Source organism: Onychostoma macrolepis, chromosome 09 (genome assembly GCF_012432095.1).
Source record: "Onychostoma macrolepis isolate SWU-2019 chromosome 09, ASM1243209v1, whole genome shotgun sequence".
NCBI lineage: Eukaryota > Metazoa > Chordata > Actinopteri > Cypriniformes > Cyprinidae > Onychostoma > Onychostoma macrolepis.
Window position 1 is genome coordinate 34939502 of NC_081163.1, and position 25898 is coordinate 34965399.

The 25898-nt window shown below is 39.4% G+C and overlaps 1 protein-coding gene across 2 annotated transcripts; it reads right to left on the reverse strand.

The window, feature by feature from the left end:
• Positions 1–915: 915 nt before the first annotated feature.
• Positions 916–25266, reverse strand: wnt6b (wingless-type MMTV integration site family, member 6b). 2 transcript variants are annotated; one of them, XM_058787089.1, is made up of 4 exons: positions 24583–25266; positions 16229–16449; positions 5589–5893; positions 916–3015 (listed from the first exon to the last, which is right to left on the reverse strand). In XM_058787089.1, the coding sequence occupies exons 1-4, from the start codon at positions 24660–24662 to the stop codon at positions 2554–2556; spliced, it is 1068 nt and encodes a 355-aa protein (XP_058643072.1). In that variant the 5' UTR covers positions 24663–25266; the 3' UTR covers positions 916–2553. The 2 variants fall into 2 exon arrangements, with proteins under 2 accessions (XP_058643072.1, XP_058643073.1); XM_058787090.1 differs by lacking the exon at positions 24583–25266 and adding an exon at positions 16597–16672.
• Between the last annotated feature and the right edge of the window lie 632 nt (positions 25267–25898).

The following is a 25898-nucleotide window of genomic DNA, read 5'->3' on the forward strand; positions in this document are numbered from 1 at the left end:
GGAAGCATTGAGCCTTGACCCTGTGTGAAGTGAGCCAGTTAGAACAACAATTGTACGATTTGTTTAACGTCAATGAAAGGAAAGTGTGACATAAGCTTCATTATGATGTCTATATAAATATCTCAGGCTGAAATTTCATGTCTCCCAGTCAAAACGTCATGTGAGAGTTACAACATTTAACCAAATTATCACTGAGGAAAAATGAGAGACAACGACAGACTATAGACACAAACCTTTGGAAAAGGATTCTCACCAGGTCTTGTCTGTCAGTCTGAATATGTTTATTTGTACATTTTATACTAAGTGTAGACTCACTTTGTCAATTAAAAGCCTGTATGTATATATATATATATATATATGTGTGTGTGTGTGTGTGTGTGTGACCCTGGACCACAAAACCAGTCATAAGGGTAAATTGTTCGAAATTGAGATCTATACATCTGAAAGCTGAATATATAAGCGTTCCATTGATGTATGGTTTGTTAGGATCGGACAATATTTGGCTGAGATACAACTATTTGAATATCTGGAATCTGAGGGAGCAAAAAAATCTAAATATTGAGAAAATCTCCTTTAAAGTTGTCCAAATGAAGTTCTTAGCAATGCATATTACTAATCAAAAATTAAGTTTTGATATATTTACAGTAGGAAATTTACAAAATATCTTCATGGAACATGATCTTTACTTAATGTCTTAATGATTTTTGGCATAAAAGAAAAAAAATAATTTTGACCCATACAGTGTATTTTTGGCTATTGCTACAAATATACCCCAGCGACTTAAAACTGGTTTTGTGCTCCAGGGTCACACACACACACATATATATAAGTGATATATAGATAGATTATATAATCATAAATACTTTGTTAGAAAGAAAAAAAACTACTGATAAATATGACAAAATAACTAGGAAACAAGTTTTTGTGAATTTTATTCAGTGATGAGCAGCTATAAGAAGGATTCTCACTTCCAGTCTTCAGTTTTTCAAATCTGAAATCTTCCTTTCAAATGCATTGTGATTAAATATCCAAAATATACAGTTCTGGTATGAATTATTGCAAGATCGCTTTATAAACAGTTGTTTGTAACTGTTTGAATGTTTTGAACTGTTTATAACTTATCTTTCCACCATGTTTTTTTTTTTTCAGATATGAGGTTGCGTAAGAGAGATGAACTACAAATTTAAGATAAATAGACAAAGTCATTTTGTCGAATGCAGTCATTCAAATGACACATTTCATCTTAATTTACATTAAGTGGAAATGCTGTCATTTTTCAGTCTCGAGTCCATTATGCTTATGCGCCTAAAACTAATGCATGTGAAAATGATATTTCTCAATGGTCTGTGGCTCACAAGCGCAAACTCTAGAGTCTAGATGATACCTTGTGAAGGTATTTTCCAAAAATGCAATACATTCCAAACAAAGGACAGGGTGCTTGAGATTAACACTTGATGAAAGTCTCATGGCTGACCCTGTTAGTAGCTTGTGAAGCTCTGCATTCTTTATGTCTGTTTCTTGACATTTCTGTTTTCTGATTTCATTAACTGTACAGACTGCATGAATATTATATTTCAAACATAATGCATTTGGATGACACTGAATTGCTGAAATGATGACCTGACTTGATTAAACCTCCAGTGAGAGATCCATTGAAAAAATAACAAAAACACACAATAAGGTGATAACACAATGACAATTTCTCATACGTTCCTGTGATTATTGTCATTAATGATCAGTTGTAATCGGTGTTGAGGACCGTTGAGCAGTGTTAGCGTACTGAAAGGTTTTCAGAGCATATATATATGAGGTCAACAATACAAGAACTCTTACAAACTGAAACAAACCACTGAAAATGCATTTCACTAAGGAGCAAACCGATGAAAAATAGTGATCAGTATCAGTAAAAGTGCATTAAAAGCCCCATAGATTAAATATCTCACAAAGATAAAGAGTTTTTACATGTTGCTTCTCTTGCATTTGCTTTTTACCTTTGAGTTTAAGAGTAAAACGAGGTTTTACTCTTTCTGTTAAAAGTTCTCAAAGTGCTTTTGAAAGAAAATGACAGGGCATTAATCACAAGAAGTAGTCATGATGATATTAAATGCTTATAAATAACCAGCTTTGTTCCATATCCAGCCTGCTTTACAGAGCATATGCCAAATATCCTTTTCTTGATGTTCTGTCACTTCAGAGCATAAACAGCCATTGCACCCTGGCTGCGGCGCTGATGAGGATGTGCTTTCATTCATCGAGTCTGCACTCATAATATACTGTATACGGGGCTGATCTAACAGAAAATATACACAAAAGCCCTCCGATGAGAAGATTTCTGAATGTCTCGACTTCACAGCTGAAGAACCCCTCCTAAATCTTGAGTAGTCATTGAGACTAGCGGTCCTGGGTGAATCACAAGTCAGACACTCCTCTAGGCTTTCCCAAAGCCTCAGGGTTCGAAATGCGTATGCATGAATCTGGAATGCTCTAGATTCTTTTGTTCTTGTCCTTGTTTGGAATCGCTCTTCTCATGATCCCATTATCAAGGGTTCTCGGTTAGTGACACAAACTCAGTTCCTTCCTGACCAAGCACTTTTTACACTGGACCACGCAGCACCAGTGGAAACGGCAGAGACAGTTTTCCTCCAGGACCACCGTCTCGTCCCGGTGGCCCCGCTCGCAACACAGAAGGTCACATCCGCTCACGTCCAGCGCCGTGCTGTTGCACATCCGCCCCCGTGTGCCCAAAGAACCCGTCTTCCGATTGGGCAGGCAGAAGTCCGGCGACTCGGCCGAGTAGATGAGATCTTGCTTGTCTGGAGGTTTGATGTTCTGCCCCACTGGAATGAGAGTCTTACCGTCATTCCCACCCATCACTTTGGATGCCCCGTTGAAGCGCTCGAGCAAACGGTCGCCCACCTCGCGGAAGTGAGGCATTTTCTTCCAGCAGGTCCTCAGAGTGCAAGAGCCAGACAGCCCGTGACATTTACATTCAGTTCTCATATAATTCTTCACCGCCTGCAGTTCAAGACACAAAGATAGTTCAGTGAGATAAAAGGAGAAGCTATTTAGAAGGAATTTACCCTCGTCTCTCCCCTCCCTCTTTAGCCTCCAGCCACTCGAAAGCCAATCCGAGAGCTTGAAAACAGAGATTCATACAGTTCTATACCTGTTGAAATTAACATCTGATAAATGCGGCGTTACCATTTTTCTAACTTTAATTCCAAACAAGTCGCTGCGGGGCATTTGAGCCCTCTTTGACAGAAGAAAATCACCATCTGCCAAACATATCTATATGCCCCCTTAATGCCTATTTACCTGTGACTGACCCCATGCTAACTGGACCTGAGGCTGCGAGGCAGTGACCCCTGGAAGATGAAGCACTACTGACACTAGTGAACAACTAATCTGAGGATTTGGCCAGTGGCCGACTGATGATGGCTTGAAGGAAACCGTAAATCTGACTTCTTTAGATTTCTGAATAATAATAAATTATAAAGTAGTAAACTGAGATAAGAGTAGTTGTATCTATCACACACATGCACCACAGGTTTCTGCTGTACAGTAGGCATCGTTGCCGAAATAATGGAAATACAAAAATAACGATTGCTTAAAAAAAAGGTCTAAAAGGTCTTAAGGACACACTCCACCTACACTTAAATTTGTGTGTTAAATTGCACACTATACTAAAATGTGAAAGAAAAATGCAAACACACTATAAATTTGGGGTTGGTAAGAATTTTTAATGTCTTTTAAAGGCTGAATTTATTTATGTGAAATATTATTACAATTTAAAATAAGTTGTTGTTATTATTTCTGTAATGCAATGCTACATTTTTACCATCAATACTCCAGTCGTCAGTGTCACATGATCCTTCAGAAATCATTCTAATATGCTGATTTGCTGCTCATTTCTTATTATCAATCCTGAAATGTTGCGCTACTTAATATTTTTGTGAAAACTGTGCTACATTTTTTTTTTTAGGATTATTTTATGAATAGAAAGTCTAAAAACAGCATTTATTTGAAATTTAAACCTTGAAAATGGCTTTAGTGTCACTTTTGATTAGTTTGTAAGTATTAATTAAAAAAAATAAAATAAAAGATCAAATCAAATCTTACTGACCCCAAACATTTCAGTGGCAGTGTAGGTCTGTCGTTACTGTTTTGTTAAACAGTTTATTATATGTCAAAAACAGTTTATTATATTATACGTAAATCTCATTATGTGTTGACACATCCAGCTTATTTCTAAGTAGAAAAAAAGTAAATAATATTAATTTAATATTATTTTGTAATTATTGGGGTCTGCAGTTTGTGTGATTGACACTTGTAGAGTATATGTGCAGATTGTTTTATGAAATGTCTGATCTGCTAGGCACTTTAGTGTGTGAATGTGAGTTGTTTTGTGGTTTCTGATCACACAGAACAGAACAAAACAGTTTCCATGTTAAATAAAACAAATGCATATACATTTTAAATTAATTGTGCATGTTAATACTGTAATTTGAAAGCCCTAGTTTTTAAAATAAAAAAAGACACTCCTGTAACTATTAAATGGATCTAGACAGTCAATAAGGGAACAGAGAGAGTGGTGATGTTGGGAAACCAGTCTCAGCTCAGTTCATAGTGTGTTCTCCAGCCTCTGCCAAGTATATTTCCATAACATTTCCGAGCTTTTCCATGCTTGGGCTTTTGAAGTGCACCATCTGCTCATTTAAGCTTGACTATCTCTTAAGGGTTGTACAGGCAAAACAGCACACGACTGTGCTTGTATCATCTATGCATCGATGCAAAAAATCTATCCACATTGATATCGTTCCAGGAACATTAAAAAAAAACAAACAAAAAAAAAAAAACATCTACGCCAAACCTGCATGAGGGCGACAAGTACTGAGACTGCCTTTACCTGGCTAGTCATCCCAATACCTAATTTAGTTTATTGTTGATGTATAATAAGGGCTGTGCGAACTAAGAACTAAATACCAGGTTGCATTAACTGTTCTCGCACATGCATCGTAGTACAGAATATCGTACTAAATACAGAACTCTGACAAAGTTTCATGTAACTTTTTTTTTTTTTTTGCCAATATATTTTAAAATTCAATCATATACCTGTTATGGCAAATTAGAATTTTCAGCAGTCATTACTCCTGTGTCACATGATCCTTCAGAAATCATTCTAATATGGTGATCAATCATTCTATATTTATTTTTATTATCAATGTTGAGAATAGTGCAATTGTGCTGCTTAATATTTTACTGTGGAAACCATAATGATTCTTTGATAAACATAAAAATAAAAATAGGAACATTTAGAAATCTTTTGTAACATTTTAAATTTCTTTATTGTTACTTTTGGTTAATTTAATGTGTCCTTGCTGAATTAAAGTTATTAAAAAAAAAACTTACTGACCCCAAACTTTTGCACGATTGTGTAACACATTGTTCTTGTTTAATATTGTTATTTAATAGGTCGGATTACATTTATACCACCACTAAAAGACTGTAAAAAGCCTGTGAAAGCAATTTTTATTAATTTATTTTTAATTCGTAGCTATATGTGTCAAGATAAAGATGAAATATCATACCAGTCGACCGGCTTCATTATTGTGAAGGTCTATCAGCGTGCGGATGTCACTCTTGCCCTTCCTCCGCCTGGCGTCCATAAACTGCTTGGACTTCTCATAGCCGAACTCCACGTCGTCTCCGCAGCCACCCCACTCCCACTTGACCCCCTCGGTTGGGCCAACACTGGCTAAACGCGGGGGCGGCCCTCTGCTCCGTGTGGCCTCGCAGCCGCATTGCAGCAGCTCCCCCATGCTGCAGGCCTGAGTCACTGCATGCGTCACACCCGCTGCCGTGATGGCATACACAAACGCTGTCTCTCGGATGTCTGTGAAGACACACACGCACGCACACACACACACACACACACACACACACACACACACACACACACACACACACACACACACACACACACACACACACACACAAAGAGACATCAAAGAGTGCTTCTGATTGTTGGCCAGGCTGGGTTACATCGAACTCTGATAATTATGGCACTTTAGATATGCTGAAGCTGCATGGGCTATTTCTGTGATAAGGTAGTCTCATCCACAACGACAGCATTACTGTCTTGTTCCAAGATCCCAAAATTAAACAAACCCCTTGAAAATCAGGGTTCCCATGAACCTAGAAATATACTACTTATCAAATTTGAACAAAGAGATGGAAACTCTGAAAATTATTCATAAACAAAGGCATTAAACACTTTGTATATGAAATATTTTCTATGCTTTTTGTCACATATACACTACAGTTAAAAAGTAAAACACAACAATAAGTGATTCAAAATATGTGTAAAACAACTTTCAGTACGGAAACACACAATTAACATTGGGCCATATATTTTACAGACTTTCTTTTTTAACAGACAGTGTACTTCGTATAAATTATGTTCTTCAGAGCTTTCTATTTATCAAAGAATCCTGAAAAATCTCAGAATTTCCACAAAATATATTAAGCAGCACAACTGTCTTCAGCAACAAGAAATGTTTCTTCAGCAGCAAATCATTTCTGAAGAATCATGTGATGCTGAAGACTGGAGTAATGATGCTAAAAATTCAGCTTTGCCATCACACGAATAAATTACCGATTTTAAAATATATTCAAATCGAAAACAGTTATTTTAAATGGCAATAATATTTCAAATATTTATTTGTTTTAAATATCTTTTGATTACATTCCAGAAAATGACCTGTTACTCTTCCTGTCAAAAGTTATTTTGAAAGAAAATGACCAGTTCACTAGAAATATTTATTAAATGCTAACTTTTAATAATGTTAATAGAAAACAAATTCTCTTCAATAACAGAAAAGAGAGAAGAGAACGAGAAAAGAATGGAGAAGTTGGAAAGGACTGATGTGTTTAGCAACTCGTAGTAAGGGAGTTGAAAGGAATGACTTTTATCCTGTGTAAACGCTGGATGCAGTGAGCGTGCAGTCACTCTTCAGCCCTGTGCCAATTCTGCATCGCATGATTCGGTGAATGGGATTCATTAAAGCCAGTGAAATGGAATCAGAGCTCAGAGTGCACACACACACACACACACACACACAGATATTAATCCCAGCTGTCCATTCACACGCCCACTGTCGTCTTCATACTGTGAAACAATGTGTGTGTGTTCCTGTTTTGCTACGTGACAGCACCCCACCTGAAAACACCTGTAGCCTTTTGGCGCTTAAAACACCAACCAAGTCTGCATAAACCGAACACTGTTCACTACATTACTATCCAAACATGCAGTGTCCTAAAGAGAAGCAGCCTCTCCGCGACATACATTGCAGATCCTCAGATTATGTGAATACTTATATATATATATATATATATATATATATATATATATATTGTCTCTAGGATTTCACAATGGCAGAATTTTATGCAAAATCAGGCAAACAATATTTGCTGCATGCTTGCATTTTTGTCTGTGTAAAAAATGTTAACCGGAGAGGGGACAAAGCAATATTTGCTCTGATATGAGGCAAGCCCATTTGAACAATGGAGAGCGTGATATTTCATATTTACAAATGATCTCTACAAATCATTCATTCATCACATACACTTGTCTATTGTTTTTTCAATATTTTTGCATCCAAAAAGCACAATAGAGACACAGCTGCATAAGCGATATAATGTCGTTGTTTATATTTACTGTATGTGTTAAGTGCGGAGTAAATTTAATGATATTATTAAACTACTATATCTAACTAAATATAATTAATTGTCATTACATAATGCTGAAATATACTACTTCCCATTATGCTGTATTTCACTAGTAGATTTAAATTTAGGCATTGTTTTACTGGATATGCACTTTTTGTAATAAGTGAATCCAATGACTGAAAATAATACTATAAACTGTAAATAAAAAACAGATATATAAACCCCACATAACCCTGCTGGCATGTTTTGCTGATCTGTTGTGCATTACTACACAGTGCGGTATCTGGTTTCAGATGTCATGAACCACCTGCATGTGTGTGGCAGGAATATTCCATTTTTAATTAATTTATTTATTTAATATTTGATGCATGCCAATATTTCAGAATAATTTAGATTACATACTGCCAACAAATGAACATAAATCATAAATCATAAATCACAAAAGTGTCTACAATACAGTAAAGGTATTTTGCCATGCGATAAAATCAGAACGTATACAGGTTCTAACATACACCGTCTAGTGCTACTTGGACACGTCATCAGTGATGAACGTGTTTAGGGCCTTTAATCAACAGACACCCTCGCCCGGGCGACCCTGCCAGGGGTGATCAGTCCCTGGCCTGGGTCCAAGTGGCATGCTACTCCACGGATCCCCCCTCCGGATCCGCAGCCATCGTGAGGCTTTTTCGGCAGCCTCAGAGATGTTCTTTATGGCTCGTCTGCACAGTTGCCCTTTAACTCCAAGGAGTTTGAGTGTTCGGAGCAACGACTGTCCAGCAAAGCCCCGGCAACCGACCTCCACTGGCTCACTGCGTGCTTTCCAGCCGCCGCTCCTGCACTCCTCCACCAGCTCCGTATACTTGGCTCTCTTGTGCTCATTTGCCTCCTCCAATCTGTCTTCCCAGGGGACAGTAAGCTCCACTATGACCACCTGCCTGGTCGACTCCGATGTTATCACCATGTCTGGGCGGAGTGAAGTGGCCGTGATGTGATTCGGGAACTTGAGCTGCCTTCCCAGGTCCACTTGAAGGTGCCAGTCTCTTGCATTGGCGAGGAGCCCACCTGGGGAGCGTGGCTGCTGTTGTGCCTTCTCCCCAGCTCTGACAAAGGAGATGGTATGCTTGGAGGGATGCTGACTCTTACTGCTCTGAATCGCTGCTGTGATTGTATCTGCCAAAGCGCTGAGGACCTGATCATGGCGCCAGCGATACCGCCCATCCCCCAAAGCCTTTGGACAGCAGCTGAGGATATGCTCCAGTGTGCCGCTCTTTTGGCACAGCTGGCATGCTGGTGAGTCTACCAAGCCCCAGCGGTGTAGGATGGACGGACTGGGTAGAAGGTCGTACACCGAACTGATGAGGAACTTGATGCTCAGTGGTTCAGAGCTCCACAACTCTGCCCAGGTGATCTTGCGCTGCTCGGCGTTCTCCCACCTAGTCCAGGCGCCGACCATCTTGGTCAGGCGATCTTCCTCCACCTCTGCCCGCACCTCGTTCTGCACCAACTGACGCTTCTCCCTCCCTCTTGCTTTGTCATAGCGTGGCTTAGAAAAAGTGCCCAGACCTGCACGTTCCACCGCCACGTTGCCAACCAAGACACCATGCCTCAGCCGTACCTCCGCTCTGTCCACCGCTTTCTGTGCCTGCCACTTCCTTCCCGTCTTAATGCAGATTCCAGCTGAGGAGACTTTGGCATCTGAGGAATCTCGGTACATCAAGACCTCCTGGGCACGTGTGACCTTGAACTCCTCGAACAAGCTGCTGATGGGAAGCTGCAGCTTGGTGGACTGACCATAGAGGGCGAAATTACTTAGGGACCGTGGAAGCCCTAACCACCTCCTGAGGAACTGACTGATGGTTCTCTCCAGTGCTTCTACCATTGTCATGGGTACCTCGTATACGAGAAAGGGCCAAAGAAGCCTCGGCAGGATTCCGTGCTGGTACATCCAGGTTTTATACTTTCCTGGAAGCCCTGACTTGTCGACTGCAGTGAGCCAGTTCGTCACATCGTTCCTGGTTTGTTGGAGAGCGGCTGTGTCCTTCAGGGAGCTGTCAAAGATCTTCCCCAAGCTCTTGACTGGTCTTTCTGTTACTGATGGAATTTGTGACCCCTCCAGGGTAAAGCGGAACCGGTCGGCCACTTTGCCTTTCTTTAAGACCAGGGACCTGGATTTGGCTGGCTTAAAACTCATCCTTGCCCATAGGATGAGACGTTGGAGCCCCTGAAGAAGCCATCTGCACCCCGGAACTGAAGCTGCTGTCACAGTTAGGTCATCCATAAAGGCTCTTATGGGTGGCTGCCGAGTACCAGATCTAGACATGGGGCCTCTACATTCCACCTCTAGAGCGAAGAGTGGTACCGAGATTGTGCAGCCGGTAATGATGCCCTTCTCTAGCCATTGCCAGGCAGATGTTACCGTTCCTGATGAAACTCTCAATCTGAAACTATTGTAGTAGTCCAGAATGAGGTTGAGGATCGTCTCTGGCACATGATGTCTTGTCAGTGCTTCTTTGACCAGCTTGTGGGGAATAGACTCATAGGCGTTGGTAAGATCCAGCCAGAGTACAGCAAGGTCTCCTCTGTTCTCCTTTGCCTCCCGGATCAACTGGCTCACCACTCCTGTGTGTTCTAAGCATCCAGGTACTCCTGGGACTCCCCACTTCTGCACTGAGGTGTCTATGTACCCATTTTTCAAGAGGAACTCCATTAGCCGTTGGGACACAATCTTAAAGAAGATTTTCCCTTTGACGCAGAGCAGCGAGATTATACAAAACTGCTCGATGGTGCTTGCATTCTCTTCTTTGGGTATCCAGATCCCCTCGGCTGATCTCCATTGGGGAGCCGCTTTCCCTCTCTGCCAAAACACCTTCAGGATTTTCCAGAGTCGAACAAGTAGCTTTGGGCACTGTTTATAGACCCTACAAGGTACTCCGCTGGGACCAGGAACGGAATCTTTCTGCCATTACTGCGTCCTTCACTTCTTTCAAGGTGGGCCTGGAGATGTTGAACTGAGCCGCTGGTTCTGGAGGTTCGATGAGCTTCTCGCAGGGGCCGAGGTCTTGTTCCCTTGCAGAGTCACTAAAAGTGATACTGAGGTGGTGGTTCATCTCCTCCACAGAGCATGTGAGGTTGCCGCTTTTACACAGTATGTGATATTTAAAGTCAACATGAAATGTAAATTCACATCTGTTTTCTAAATGCATGTTATAGTGGTGTGAACAATTCATCTGTGTATATATTATATTTATCCATTGTGTACATCACAATACAGAAGAAAGATCTCCTGCTACTTCTGTCGTATCGCAAAATACAGATCAAAGTGTTAGCAAGGTCCCATTAGCTCCTGCTAGTAGATGTCCTGCACTATGGAGCTTCCTCCGGGTGTTTTAGGCCAGCAGTTTTTAAACTCTGGGTCATGAGCCACTCATGGGTCATGTAAGGACAGTGATACCATGTTCACATAATGTCAGAAAAACATACATTTTCAAGTTCAATTAACTAGTTTGTTGATGGCATAACTGGCACAGATGTGATGCAGCATGTGTCACCGATTACAGCAGCGTCTGACTCTGTACTGCTCATGTACGGTAGGCCTAAGCAACAACAAACATGCCGGCAACTTGTATAGCTCAATTCACAAACAAATGATTCTTATCAGCCGGGTCTGTGATGAATGAGTCTGATGAATCTTTCACTGCATGAACACTGAAAAGAATCCATCAGAAAGGCCACTGAATTAATATGTGACTCACTTAATGAACTGCAAGTTCTGTGTCAATATATCATTACTCATAGCCATTAGTCTGCTGGTACTTTCATTTTTGGTAACACTTTATTTCGATAGTCCACTTTAGACATTCTACTGACAGTAAGTAACTTTGCAACTGCATGTCAACTAGCAGTCATTAGAGTATTAGTAGACTGTCTGCTTAATATCTTCTAACACTAGCATGGTCATGATGGTGAAACTACACTGAAATTGATAAGTAGGCCTAACAAACAAGGAAAACTACCACTTTCAAGGCCCAGAAAGGTAGTAAGGACATCGTGACATCAGACATCAGCTACAAGAATACTTTTTGCATCTTGGTACTCTTGTGAATGGGTGTCAAAGACTGACAAGGAAGAGAAGAAATTGTTGAATAAAGTCATTAGTTTTGTTTTCTTTGCACACAAGAAGTATTCTCGTAACTTCATAACATTACGGTTGAACCACTAATGTCACATGGACTGTTTTAACAGTGTCCTTACTGCCTTTCTGGGCCTTGAACGTGGTACACTGCTGTCTTTGCAGGGGTCAGAAAGCTCTCAAATTTCATCAAAAAGATCTTAATTTGTGTTCTTAAGATGAACGAAAGTCTTACGGGTTTGGAACATGAGGGTTAGTAATTAATGACAGAATTTTCATTTTTGGGTGAACTATCCCTTTAAGACCCCCAAAGCACAGACTGATGTCATCATGCTGGCTTGTGGGTAAGATTTATTCTAAAATAACCAGTTGATTAAATATTTTAAAACAGAGAAAATCCAGACTGCTTATAATCATTATTAAAATAACCATTACTTAAAAAATAGAAATAAAATGTACTAATTTCCATGACTTTTCCAGACAGTTAAAATAAATAAATAAATAAAAATCCTGGTATTTCCAGAGTTTCCAACCCCATGGGAACACTTCTATTACCTCAGCATGTTTGAAAGTCAGACATATCATGATCAAACTATATTTTGTAAACAGTGTAACATCCAACATTTGAACTACTACAAAGACAAAATTCGCCCATCTGGATCTACAATAATATAATCCAATACATTCATAAGACGGAGGTTGTCATGACAGACAGAGGGTAAAAAGTCTCTTGATTTCACCTCCCTCTCTTATTTTTTCCTCCAAGACACAAATTCCAAACAAATTTTGTGCAGCTGTCTATGCCCAGGCCTGCCTAGAAAAGAGAGAGAGAACTTAATGCCAGAAGGGGCTTCTGTGAGAATTAGCAAATATTTTTTTAATACTCAATCTTTGAGTCAATGAAGCATGGGGCTGCAGGATGAAAAGAGATGAGAAGGCAGGGCCCCTCCAGCGGCTCCACCAGTGCTGACGGGCGGGAATCATTTTGATTGATTTATTTTGCCACCATGTGCTGCCTGCATGCAGCGAGGGTTGAGACAATCTCTAACGCTGCGCAGATCTTGTTGCATACCTGGGATCCACTTTTATCAACTGAAGGCAACCGCAGCAACACACACACACACACATCCTCATGGATAAATGAGTAATTCTCAGGTTATTTGACCTCAATTTCTTGGTCTAAACCAGGATGTAGAGTATAAGCACAATATGTAAATTATGCATTAATACCGATTGCAAACTATACCAGGGTCCTGAAGCGTAACCTATGCCACCTTCTTTAAGTGGACTTAAAAAATCAGATTCAGAGTTTGAAAATTTGCTTTCACACTAACAAACTGAAGTGAGCTCTGACGTCAAATGGACTGTCTCAACTCTCAAATATGTCCAAAACTCTTGTGCGCACAAGGGATCCATTACAACAGGACTGGCTGTCCCTTTAAATGATAACACATATTCATGCAGTCCTTCATGCTGAGTACACTGGCCTCTGACCTGTTCCAACAGTGGGGTGTGAAATAAAACGTTCTTGAACAGGACTGAAGAATGCCATGTGTGTTATGTGCTTTGGTTTGTAGCATGCATTAGGGGTTTGAAATGGGATTATATAGAGAAAAAAAGGAGCGTTTATAGTCTTACTGCTTGCAAAAATGGTCTGCCTCCGGGCTTGGAGATGTACTGTTGAATTGTTTTCTGATATAAGCTTACCTTTTTATCTTTTCTCTTTCTCTTCCTCTCTCTCAAACCCCTGGTCTTTTTTTTTTTTTCTTTTTCAAATGCACGCAAGCTTACGAGTTCAAATGTGAGTTCACGATCACAACTATCAGAATACTGAAGATACCAAGATACACATCTGCTGAACAAATGGCCGATATGTGGAAACGAGGATGTTATTTCTGATAGTAAAACTCTATCAGAGTCCCATTACAGAATACCAGGGGGATCATGCACCTACTATATGCCACTTCTGGCACATTTGGTGTCTTGTGTGTGACCAAAAACAGAAACACTTTTTGACATATTATATTTCATATGTGTGAGACAAAGAAATTTTAGCCTATTGTTATACACACTACCATTCAAAAGAAAATAATTTTTCTTTATATTTAGCAACTTTTTTTTTTTTTTCATTTATTTAAATGGAAGACTTTTAGATTTTTACCAAAAAAAAAAAATAATAATAATAATAATAATATTTCAAATAAAAGCTGTTCTTTTGAACTTTCTCTTCATCAGTTCATCACATATTCTGAAAAAAAGTATCACAATTTCCACAATAATTTTAAGGAGCACAGCTGTTTTCAACATTGATAATACATTTTCTTGAGCACTAAATCAATCAAATTATATCTGAAGATTCATGTGACACTGAAGACTGGAGTAATGGTTTCTGAAAATTCAGCTTTGCCATCACAGGATCAAATTATATTTTAATATATATATATATACATATATATATATATATATAAATATTAGACAACAGCTATGTTGTAAGAATCTTAAATATTACTAATATTACTACTTTACATTTAAATTAATACGGTATATTACTATTTTTACTTTATCATATATGTGCAGCCTTGGTATGCATCTTTCAAATAAATTAAAAAATCTTGCAGCCCCAAAGTTTTGAAAGGTATAGTGTATATTGAATAAATTGAATTCTAAAAGCTTAATTTTATATATATGTTTAATAAATGAACAAAAGTAAAAACACCTGCCCCTCTCTCACCATTTATGGCATAAATAAAAGTATAATTTAATATAATTCGAATTTAAGTGTGAGTATAGGAGCATGCTTGTTGTCATTCTGAGGCCTGAACCTGAGGTAAAACGTCAGTAACCTCTGTGCATCAGACAATGCGCGAAACCAAACACATTTATTGACAGAGACAGAAACAAGAGGTCTTGACAGTAAAAATAATGAGGCGCATTCCTGAGGTGACAGGGCAAATTACGCACACATGGCGTCTTTATCATTTCTTGGGTTTCTAATTGGAACCGCATATTGTCTCTGAGCGATTTTAACGACTTCATTACAACCTCAGAGACAACATGTAAGAGCAGCCGGCAGCATTTCCAGCAAATTCTGGCATTAGGAGGCCGCTCCCTTGGGCCAAGAAAACAAGCTCTGGTTTACAGTTTGAATAGGGGAAGAAAATAGCCCCCAGTTATTTAGCAATGGAAGAAATATGTGAGACACTTTGTACAACCCTATCACTCGGTGCAGGAAGTGAACCTGCCTTAGCAGAGATCTCAGCTCTGACACGTGGTCATTAGAGCCAAGTCTCACAGTAATTGTGGTAAATGCATGAAAACAGAAGAGCACTTAAGCCTCACCTATAGACACAGAGGAATTTATGATTAATTTCCATTTTGTGAGGCAGCCTCCAGTGCTCAGTCTAAGATGGGCTGATGCAGACAGAGGAATCATGTTGCAATCCGTGTGTGAACACGTCCACACTGGAGGCCAAATCGTGAACTCTCAGCTCCAGACCTGGATATGACAAGCCTGCATCTCTCTACATCACTGCGATATGGGCATGTCTAAAGAGAAATCTCATGTGAAATTAGGCAAAAAATTGTACTGACCGTCTTAATCTCATACCCTGCTGGCTCAGGGCAGACTATGTTCAGCCAAAGTGGCGCCATCTACTGGTGACAATCAATTAGACTGTTTACAAACAGAAAAGGTGAGCAACATGCATCATCAAATTCACTACTGACATATCCTTTAATGATTTGCTCATGTATACTCATCGGAAGCCAAAAAAGATAGACTGTTAGGTTAGGGTCGGTAGAATAAGTTCACATGTACTTGCAAATTTTCTTATAGTTAGTAGAATGTGGCCAAAGTAAACTGTGGCCTAAACTACAAGATGCATTTACTGAGTCATGCCTGTTATGTATCAAACCACCTCTTGATCGGATTGCAAAAAAAAAAAAAAGTTTACAAAATATTAGATAATGACAGACATCTTTGCATCAACGCCGCTGTTGTGAGGCAGAATAATTGCCTCAACTGAACGAGGTTAATCCAACGTGAGAAGGGAGGGGTTGAACCCTGCGGACGGCCTAATAATTGTAGAGGCTACGTTAGTTTATTACTCTTCAAAGGGCTGAAAAATGTGGCGGATCAATGATTATGCAATTTGGGGATCGTTTTTAGAGAGCAATTTAACACAGAAGAAAGGCACTGGGGTAAACCGGACACAACAGCTGTCCTTGTTCTCTCTTGAACTTGGATCAAACGTGCTAAAAATGAGGGCACGGGTCTCTAGGTCTCAGGGCCAGAGTTCATGGCCTCAGAAAGACGTTGCTGACCCATAATCGAGACAAAGATTGATTAACTCCGTTTGGACAAATGCTCACCTTGCTGGAGGATTTTGCCAAAGTACTTGTTCTGGCTGGTACAGTTCCAGCGTCGAAAGCGGAACTGGTGTTGGCATTCGCGCACGCCCAGCTTGGCGCCCTTGGCCACTTCGTTGACGATCTCCGGCTGGGTCTGGCACAGTTCGGCCTGCTTGCCCGCCAGACGTTTGGTCTTCCTGCAGATGCTGTTCGGGTCCATGACCAAGGGACTCCCCACTGCCCTGAAACGAACAAAGCTTCATCAGATGACTCATCTGAACTACACAAGGTTTCACAAGATAAATTGCGGTTATCTTCTCAAACCACACGGCACACAAACCACTTTAAATGATGTAGAGCATTATAAATTTAATGTTCTGTTGCTTTACCCCAAGGTTCACATTAAGGTCTGAGCCGATCCTCATTCGTTTAGGGCTTTTCTTTGGTTTTTAGCCGTACTCGTTGTTCCTTGCAGATGACAAAGAAAATATACAGAAAAAAGACAACTACTAGAGTCAGGCACACTATAATGTCAGCGGTAATCGAATTACCCCTTTGAACATAAACAGATAACATTTAAAGCAAAAAAGCTGCATCTTAATTGCTGGGTTTTATCAAAAGTGATGACAGACGTGTGTTTACACTTGAATCAATTGTTTATTTCAACTGCTAATGGGAGAAGAGGCCTCAGGTCCAAAGCGTTGAGCGGGCTGCCAGAGCTTCCCGTGACAGTCGCTATGACGTAATGTGAGAACGGCACAATCCTCCGGTTCTTTCTTTTTAATAACTCTCACCGTATTGGAGTGGAGTTCAGCGTCTGTGATCCGTGCAGCTGAAGTCGGTTTTTATCATTACGTTGCCGTATGGGGGAGCAGAGCCCTGTACGAATACCTCATTGCTTTTCATTCACCCCTGTCAAGGCTAATCTTTCAGACTAATAACATTCATCTGCCGTGCGAGTTTGTTTTAAAAAGTCAAACCGACACTCTTGCCAGTCGCCTTCCATGGCGGTCTGATAAGAAATATGAGAGGGGAGATAACAGGCTTTACAAGTGATGCATCCCATCTTGATAGGCCTAATATTTCATTTACATACGACCATTCAACAGTCTTTGGACACAGAGCAGCGCGAGTGTGTTTTGCTGTGATATATATGCTAACATTTACTAAAGGATACATTAATCGGAATCATTACACATGAACAAATTACATTTTATATAGTATATTTATTTTACTTTGTTTTAACTCATTTAAATATTTTTTTCCCATTTTCTTAAAATATATTTTTCTCCAAATGACAAATGAATTCATTATTAACTCATTTTTTTTTTTTCTCTCTCTCTCACTAGCATCACATACAACATGAGACATTCCCTATTTCTCTCATTTCAAATGCTCATATTTGTTTTAGTGGTCTAATGTGAGAATATTCCACATATGTCTGGCCACATGGAGTACAATAAACCTATAAACATCACATTTTTGATGGTCAGTGTTCCACTGAGGTAAAATAAGTAGACAGTTTGTAGTCTTTCTATTGAATCACACATGTCTCTCAAATCAGTGAAGGTCAGACTATTGTTTTTACAGTTTGACTTTTACCATGTATTATGTTGCAGTTCCTAATAAAATTACAGGCCAGTTGGCACATGCTCGCCAATGTCAAATTTTACTCTCATTCGGCGCCTGAAGAGTGTTCATTTTGGACCCTGCCTATAGCAAAAAATTTGCTACATTTGAGATGTTTTTTGCAATCACTGCATATTATGCATAACACTACTGTAAAGCAGTATTTATTCATCACAAATACCTGGTAATTTATGATCAGTGTTGGGTAAATTACAAAAAAAAAGTAATCCACTACAAATTACTAATTACTTGTTTAAAGGGGTGGTTTACTGCGATTTCACTTTTTCCATTTTAAATAGTGTGTAATGTTGCTGTTGGTGCATGAACAGTATCTGCAAAGTTGCTGCGCTGAAAGTTCAACGTAAGTGGAGATATCGTCTTTTAAAAATCAGGAAGTTTAATGCCTGCAAAAACGACTCATATGGGACTACAACGAGATACTTCCTGGGTTGCATACGTAACAAACCCATAAATTTGCATCAACACCTCCCTCCGGAACATGCCAAAAAAGGGGGCAAGGCCATGTTCTGCGGCTTTGTCGAAGAGGAAGAGTTATAGTGGAGAGTTGTAGCCATGCCGTCGAAACTGTGTTATTTTCACCCAGCTGTCAGGTCTTCTGTGTTCGGGCTTCCTACGGACGCTGTAGTTCGTCAACAATGGTTAAAATTTATGTTTGATTATGTTCCTGACAATTACAATCGTAATTTAGCTCTCTGTGCTGCGCATTTTACGGAAGACAGCTTCCAGAATCTACACGAGTTCAATGCCGGATTCACACAGAAACTATTACTAAAACATGGAGCAGTTCCAACTTTAAAACCAGAGGCAGCAGTTGTTGGGCCACAACCTGTAAGTAAGATTTCATCATTTTAAATGTATTTGCATGTATAATTTCAGACGTAATGTTTTAGTTTTATCAAGGACGTAAACAAATGCCAACGCTGGCTTTAGTAGCCAGTTAGTTAAATGCTATCGTTTGTCTATGACAAACGCGTACAAACATTTTGGACCCGAATTTGTAATTATGCACTAATTTTGTAAATGTATTTTCCATGTATACGTTATGACGTAATTTTTAGATTTGATCAAGAACGTAAACACAAGCCAACGCTGTTTGGTTATAGTAGCCAGTTAGTTTGATGCTATTTTGTGTGTATAAGACAAACGTGTACGAACTTCAAAAAATGATATGTAATCACAACAGCAAACTTCCATTCAGAAATGTTTTGTAAGAGCCGTGCTTGCGGAAGTTCTGCTTGACTCTCTTCATTACCGCTTTCTGGGTCTGATTCTGGCTCAAACTGATACGGCAATATTGACACCATTATTTACATTTGACCGCAGCACATGCAGCTGTTGCCCCGTGAAGGTAATGGGCGTGAAGTTTCCGGACAATGTGCAGTACGCAGTTTAGCCAATCACAACACACCGGCCCAACTAACCAATCTGAGCCCATCGCCTGTTTCTGAGGGAGTGGTTTCAGAGAATCAGGAAGTCAACCGGTCGTTCAAATGACAGAGGAGAAAGCGGCTTACAATAAAGGTGAAATATATGAAAAATAAGGCGTTTTTTAACAAACGAAACATGAAGACATGTTATATTGCACCCCATAAACACAATCAAGCAAAGAAAAAAAGCAGTAAACCACCCCTTTAAAATTGTAATTTGATTACATTGCTGATTACTACATTTAAAAAGTAATCAGATTACTAATTACTTTACTTTCAAGTTACTTTCAAGTTTACTTTACTTCTCAAGTTATCAAACCTAAAAAAAATACACTACAAAGAGAAACTCATAGTTCTTTCATTAATTTCATATTGACTGAAAAAAAATACGTAAGTAGGCCTATTATTTGTATACCCTGATTCACTCTCAATATCAACAAAACTTTTCTTTTTTTTTTTTTTTGGTTTTGTAAAATAAAGAAAACAAATAGGGTGCGCTTTCTGCATTCTCAGTCTCCGTGAATATCTTCCTGAAATGAATCACTAGAATGAATGAAAATGACATGAGAAATACAGTATATCTAAAGAAAGCTTGAAGTGTCTATTATTAAATGAAGTAAATAATGTCAAAAATACTCCGTATGAAACCAATGCGAAGTCACCTATAATGTGATCATGCCCACGTACATCGCGCGCGATAATCATCCACACGAAACCAAGCTTGAGACACGCAAACATGTAAACGCTCATGTCACCTCTGTAGAAAGAATCAAGTTCATCTCGGCTACTTTTCGTTTTTGGAAGAAGACACGCTGTGAGGAATAAGCCTTGAATTGTGATGCCGACGCGGTTTAATCCAGCGGAGGATCTCATTCTGATTAGTCATTTATTTTTCACTTTATTAGTGTTACTGTGAAATAAACTTGTACACATTCACTTGTTGAACTTTTCCCAAACTATAATACCAGACTAAAATCTGTCGAGTGCAACATTTTAAATATGATGGCAACCTTTCATTGCATCTGAATGTTGTAGGACTCTCATTTTAGCTCGCATTCTCCGGTGATTTATTAAAGGGCATACTGACGTGCAAAACATGATTTTTACTTCATTTTTTTTTTAACACTGCATTTGTAACTTAAGTAACGTAATTTTATTGACATAAGTAACTGTAATCAAATTACATAAATTTAAAATGTAACTCATTACTTTACTGCTTTACCAGGAAAAGTAATTAGATACTGAGTAACGCATTACTGAGAAACACGTTATACCCAACTCTGTTTATGATATTGTTAACAAGCACAGTATTGTATTTCAGAGTATTGTAAAGGCAGCCGAAAGTGAACAATAAACACCAAATAAATCTCCATTAATCTCCTTAAAAATAGAAACAAAAATGTTGATCTTGTTAAGAGGAATATGTGATGCATTGTTTTGGTCACAGTGACCCATGTCTAAACCCTCCGTGACTCCAGATTTCTTTTTCATCTTTTGTTATTATTTACTGGCAACACTTTTGATCACATTTATTGTATTTATTTTATTATGACAGTCAGACAATGTTTCTCTTCAAAATTTTTGAATCTAAGTTTGATTTCAATTTAATTTTGACAGTCTAGCGCCCCACCAGGAATAGTCTGTGGCCAGTGTCAAGGTTTCCATATACAGACAGGCATGTAATAAAGCCTCTATTAGTATCTCTCACAGATCTTGATCTATGACGCACACACCCCTGCGTGATAATAATGTGCAGATACAATGTTCTCCTCTGCAGCCTCTGATTATCTACAAACCTGTGAGCTTCTCAGCGCCAGGATCACTGCTCAAATAATGGAACCAGATTTTACAGCAGGAGGTGTAGACTCGTAAAAGAGCAGACAGTGTTGGAGCGACTCTCTCTTTCCAAGCCCTGTTTCACTGTCAAAAGGGGCGAGGCAAAGCGCTGGCTTTTAAAGGAAAGCTTGAATGTCACAAAAGCGGCCCTGGGTTGCATATGTGGTCACATTATGGCTTGGGTGACACAGAGATGAAGATATTCATCTAGCTCTGATGAACCATCCCTTCCCTGGCTCTAATCGAAACCAGCCACGACCAAGACATAACAAAAGACAAAGGAACATGCCTGCAGAAAGAGTCAATCTGGACATGGTGATGACTATTCGAAGATCACTTCTGCCATTTCTCATACAGTGATTCACGTTAGGATTGGGGAATAAGAATGGCTTCTAAGCAGATGAAGACCACAAGCCCTAGACCGCTATCCTCACGGCTTTATTCGAAGCCACTTTCCTGCTTCTCCTTTATCTGGTGAGACTCCTGGATGTGATAAGCACGAGATGAGGCCTAATCATAACATGGAAAAAGATGTACCCAACTTGTGCAATCAGGAATATCCAAAAACAGCCACACCGTGATGTATGAGAGAGATAATGCAGAGGGGGAAACGGAGGGGGGAACTGTGATTAAGAGAAGTTATCCAAATAATCAGTGCGAACATACACATGCACATTTATCTTTTCGTAGACCTGTCGTCTTCTGCGCCTGCTGAGACCTCAGGTTACATTATGAATCGCATGGTTACAGATAAGTCTCTTCTTTTTTCACTTTGTGAAAGAGCGAAATTCATCCCTACTTAATCCCCCAAGTATGCTGGATATGAAGTCAGTCACGACAGGGCTGGAACTGCACAGAGTGGCTTGGGTTCACTTCTGTGGCGCGTGGCGCAGAGCCATGGCACAATCTCCTCTTGGAGCACGCCACTAAATCATGCGAGTGGAACCACGGCGCTGCGCAACTCCATCACTACGACGCTGTCTGTCACACGCAGATGGGACAGACCCGAAGTACAAGAGAACAGCAGACGCATGCTCGAGGTGAAACACTGTACGTGTGCCAAACGGGCCAAGCAGCTGTCATCTAATCGTTATCTGATCCATCTCTCAAGGCCGCTTGATTGGCTATCTCTCCGTTCTCCAAATGAGATTCGCTTCTCCCAGATTGAACATCGGAGAGCAGACTGTACAGTCTGGGACACACTAATATACATTGGTTAGGTCCAATAGGAGACCTGTGAGTGGATAAACAATTACGAGTCTGTCGTCATATATTTACCCTAATGTCATTCTAAACATGTATGACTTTCTTTTTTCTGTACAATGAAGATATTTTGAAAAAAGTTTGTCCATACAATGAAAGCCAATATGGGCCAGTGTTGTTTTTTTGGACCCCATTGACTTTCACTGTATGGAAAAAAAAAAAAATTTTATGCAGAAGAAATAAAGTTATACATGCTTAAAACTACATGAGGGTAAGTAAATAATGACAGAATTGTAATTTTTGGATGAACTGTCCCTTTCAACACAGTGGTCCTCAACTAAAATAAAAAATATTAAATTAAAATATTGCAATTTAATTACAATTCTAAAATACACATCAAATTGAGGTGTAAAGTAAATAAATCTTTTTAATTAACTACATATAAATTGTATTAAAAATCCCCTGTTTCATTGCAACATTGAATTAATATTGTTATTGCAACCTATTGTTTTGTTAAAGAAGATAGTTCTAAAGAACAAAAATTATTATTGATAATTAATTTAACATATCGAATAATTTAACATTTCTGTTAATAAAAGGTTTGTAAACAAGTAGCTTTGAATGCTGAATTGGATAATGGACTCCTTCAAGTCAAAAAGGTTGAGAACCACTGCTTTAATAGAATAAGGTGAGTGTGCACAAAGATTGGGTCACACATGTGCATTTAAATTTAAATGTTGACTGAGAGTGTATTCACACACACATACACACACACGCGCAGACAGACATAAAAGCGAGAGGGTATGGCGCGTGCACAGGCACACCTGTCCGACAGACTCCTGGCGGGCCGCCAGCACATGACCCCGAAGACTCCAGAAGAGGTGAGGCTTCCCATCGCTTCCTCAAGCACTCAGCTCTCAGCCCCGCAGATCAGAGCACAATCAGAGTCCTGAGAGCCAGTTTATCTGCCTCCGTTTCATCTCCTCTCAGCCTCAGCATGTGAATGGCACGCTGTCTGTCAGAGACCCTCAGCACAGCCCAGCCCCAGACGAGAGGTTTGTGATGGCATGCGTCGTGCCCCAAAGAAAGCATCATTGTCTCTGCAAACCTTTTTAGACCTCCAGGTGTATGAGAGAGAGAGTGTGTGCGTAAAAAGGGGAGCTTGCAGCTGACCTTTTATAATGTGAAAATGTGAAAATTTGATTAGCTAAACAACACCCTTGTTAAAGGTAATGCGTCATTTTGTATTGTCTCTGTTTAGCAAACAATCTCCCTCTTGTCAAACTCGTGCATTTCAGAGTGTTAAGTCAAGGGAAGGAGTAGTTTATGATGACACCCACAGCCCGGAGGTCCACCTAAAATTCCAACTCTGACCCCCAATGTGTCTACCTCTGAAACAGAGTACAGCTTAACCCTTAGTAAACCCATGATAATAGAAGCTATGATCAACAACTTTTATGAAAACAGTAAATATCTCTGTTCAGATTTCAAATGTAGAATGAACTCCTGATCCACCTGTATTTTTTTTTTTTTTTTTTTTTTTTAGAAAGTCATTTTAAAGTTTAACTAAATACTTCTGCCATCTTTCAAATATTTTTGTATCATCTATGCAGTTATTTACTGTGAATAATTAATTCTTATTCTTCTTTTTTTTTTTTTTTTTTTTTTGATTTTGTGAGCAGTGCTCAATGGAAAGTGTAGCCTATATTAAAAATGAATATTTCATAGAGCGAGCAGTACACAAGGCATATTTGAGATATAGAATATTGAAATTCATTTTACGCCTGTAATTCCAATATGCACTCTAAACAATAAATGTGAAACAGAAACGAAATGCTTTACAGCCTGATGCCGCAAAATAACTTTAAAAAGTTCCACAAACAGTTCTTTATAAAACAATCTGTATTACGCTGCTTTACCACTCCAGCAACCAACATACCGATCATATATGTAACATATATGTAACATGAAGAACTTTTATAACCTCTAGAGAACCATAACCATTCTGGAATACAGCAAGAAGTCTCGTGATAAGAAAAGGGGGTTTTGCCGAACCTGAGAACTATTTATTGTTAAGAGTGCCTATAGGGATGTTTCTTCAGTGAATAATTATGTGATAACCCGGAACGGTGTTGTCATATTTTCATATTCGATCATATCTAAACTATCACGCTGAAGTTCCCCCAAAATCCAGCTTTAAATATGGAGCTCGCAGGAATTTCTAAAGGCGACTGAGCGCGCGCCTGAGATATTACTTACCACCAGAGCCCGATAATGTTGACTGGACAAAGCAGGATAAAGAAGAGGGCAAGCTGCGTTCTGGAAAGTGGAATCGTCATGGTCAGATGCCTTTCGAAGGACAAAAGTATGAGGTCTGATGCTGAAGAACTAGTCCAGAGATGAAAGAGGCTTGTCCTGGGAGAAAGTTTGAGAGTTTCTGAGGAGATTCAGCACCCCTGAATAATACACTTCCAACAAGCACATCATCTGGTGAGGACGATGGCAAAATCCGCTTGGAAAGTGGTCAGCATCTTCATTCTTGCTTCTTGGAGATCTTCATCCAGCAAAACCAGATGAAATGAGAGAAGAAGAAAAATAAAAATCCAGGCAGAAGCGCACTTAGATCTGGAGCTTGATGGAATGCAGTCAAACCTCCTGAACTACTAAAATGCCAAAACTTTTAAAAAGAGTTTCCGTTCGGAATGCAAAATATTCAGTTGTTCTTTTGAAGCGCAAAGCTGTAGATCTGAGTGCCATGTGCTGAACCTGTGTGCGCGCGCCCTTCTGTGAGTGCTCCAGATCTCATCCTGATCCAAACAGGTAGACGTCTAGAAGGCATTTCGTGCTGTTTTCCTGCCTTCAGCTGGGGACCTTTTTCTCGTGGTGTTAGAAACTCAGAGCTCATCACCCACTCGCTGACGTCGCCCGGGGCTTGAGTCAGGAACCTTGTCATACAGGGAAAAAAAAAACGGTTCTGATCTACAGTTTCTGGAGGAATCAGGTAGTACAAGACGCATTATGAATGTCCAGTGCTGTTATAGATAGATTCTCATTTATAAATATAGCTATACATACACACACACACACACACTGCTGTAAAGATCTTAAGTGGGAAAAAAAATATTCTTTGTTAAACTAAATGTCCTGCAAATACCTATTGAAGAACTATTATTCATTTATTATAAACAACAACAAAAAGAAAGAAATTATTCTTGATTTATGACTGATTTATGACAATATCTCTGAGAGGAAGTCTACAAACATGTTTGATTCAGTTGGGTGAGCAATGCTGACACACTTTATTTCAGTATTGCTTGTGCTCAGGTAGTATCTTTCTCAACTTACTCCAAGTGGCTTGCTGTCTTGCTTCTTCAGGATCATTATCAAATATTTTAGGATTTATTTAGTTGCATAAAGACAATCCAAAAATTCCATTCAGCTAGTGCTTTTGTATTCCAGCCCCCCATTGTTTAAATAATGATTTATGAGCATATCAGATCATAAAAGCACACTCGTATTTAGCCTGTAGTGCATTTAAAACAAAGCCATGAATCTTACACATTTGGCCTGTGTAA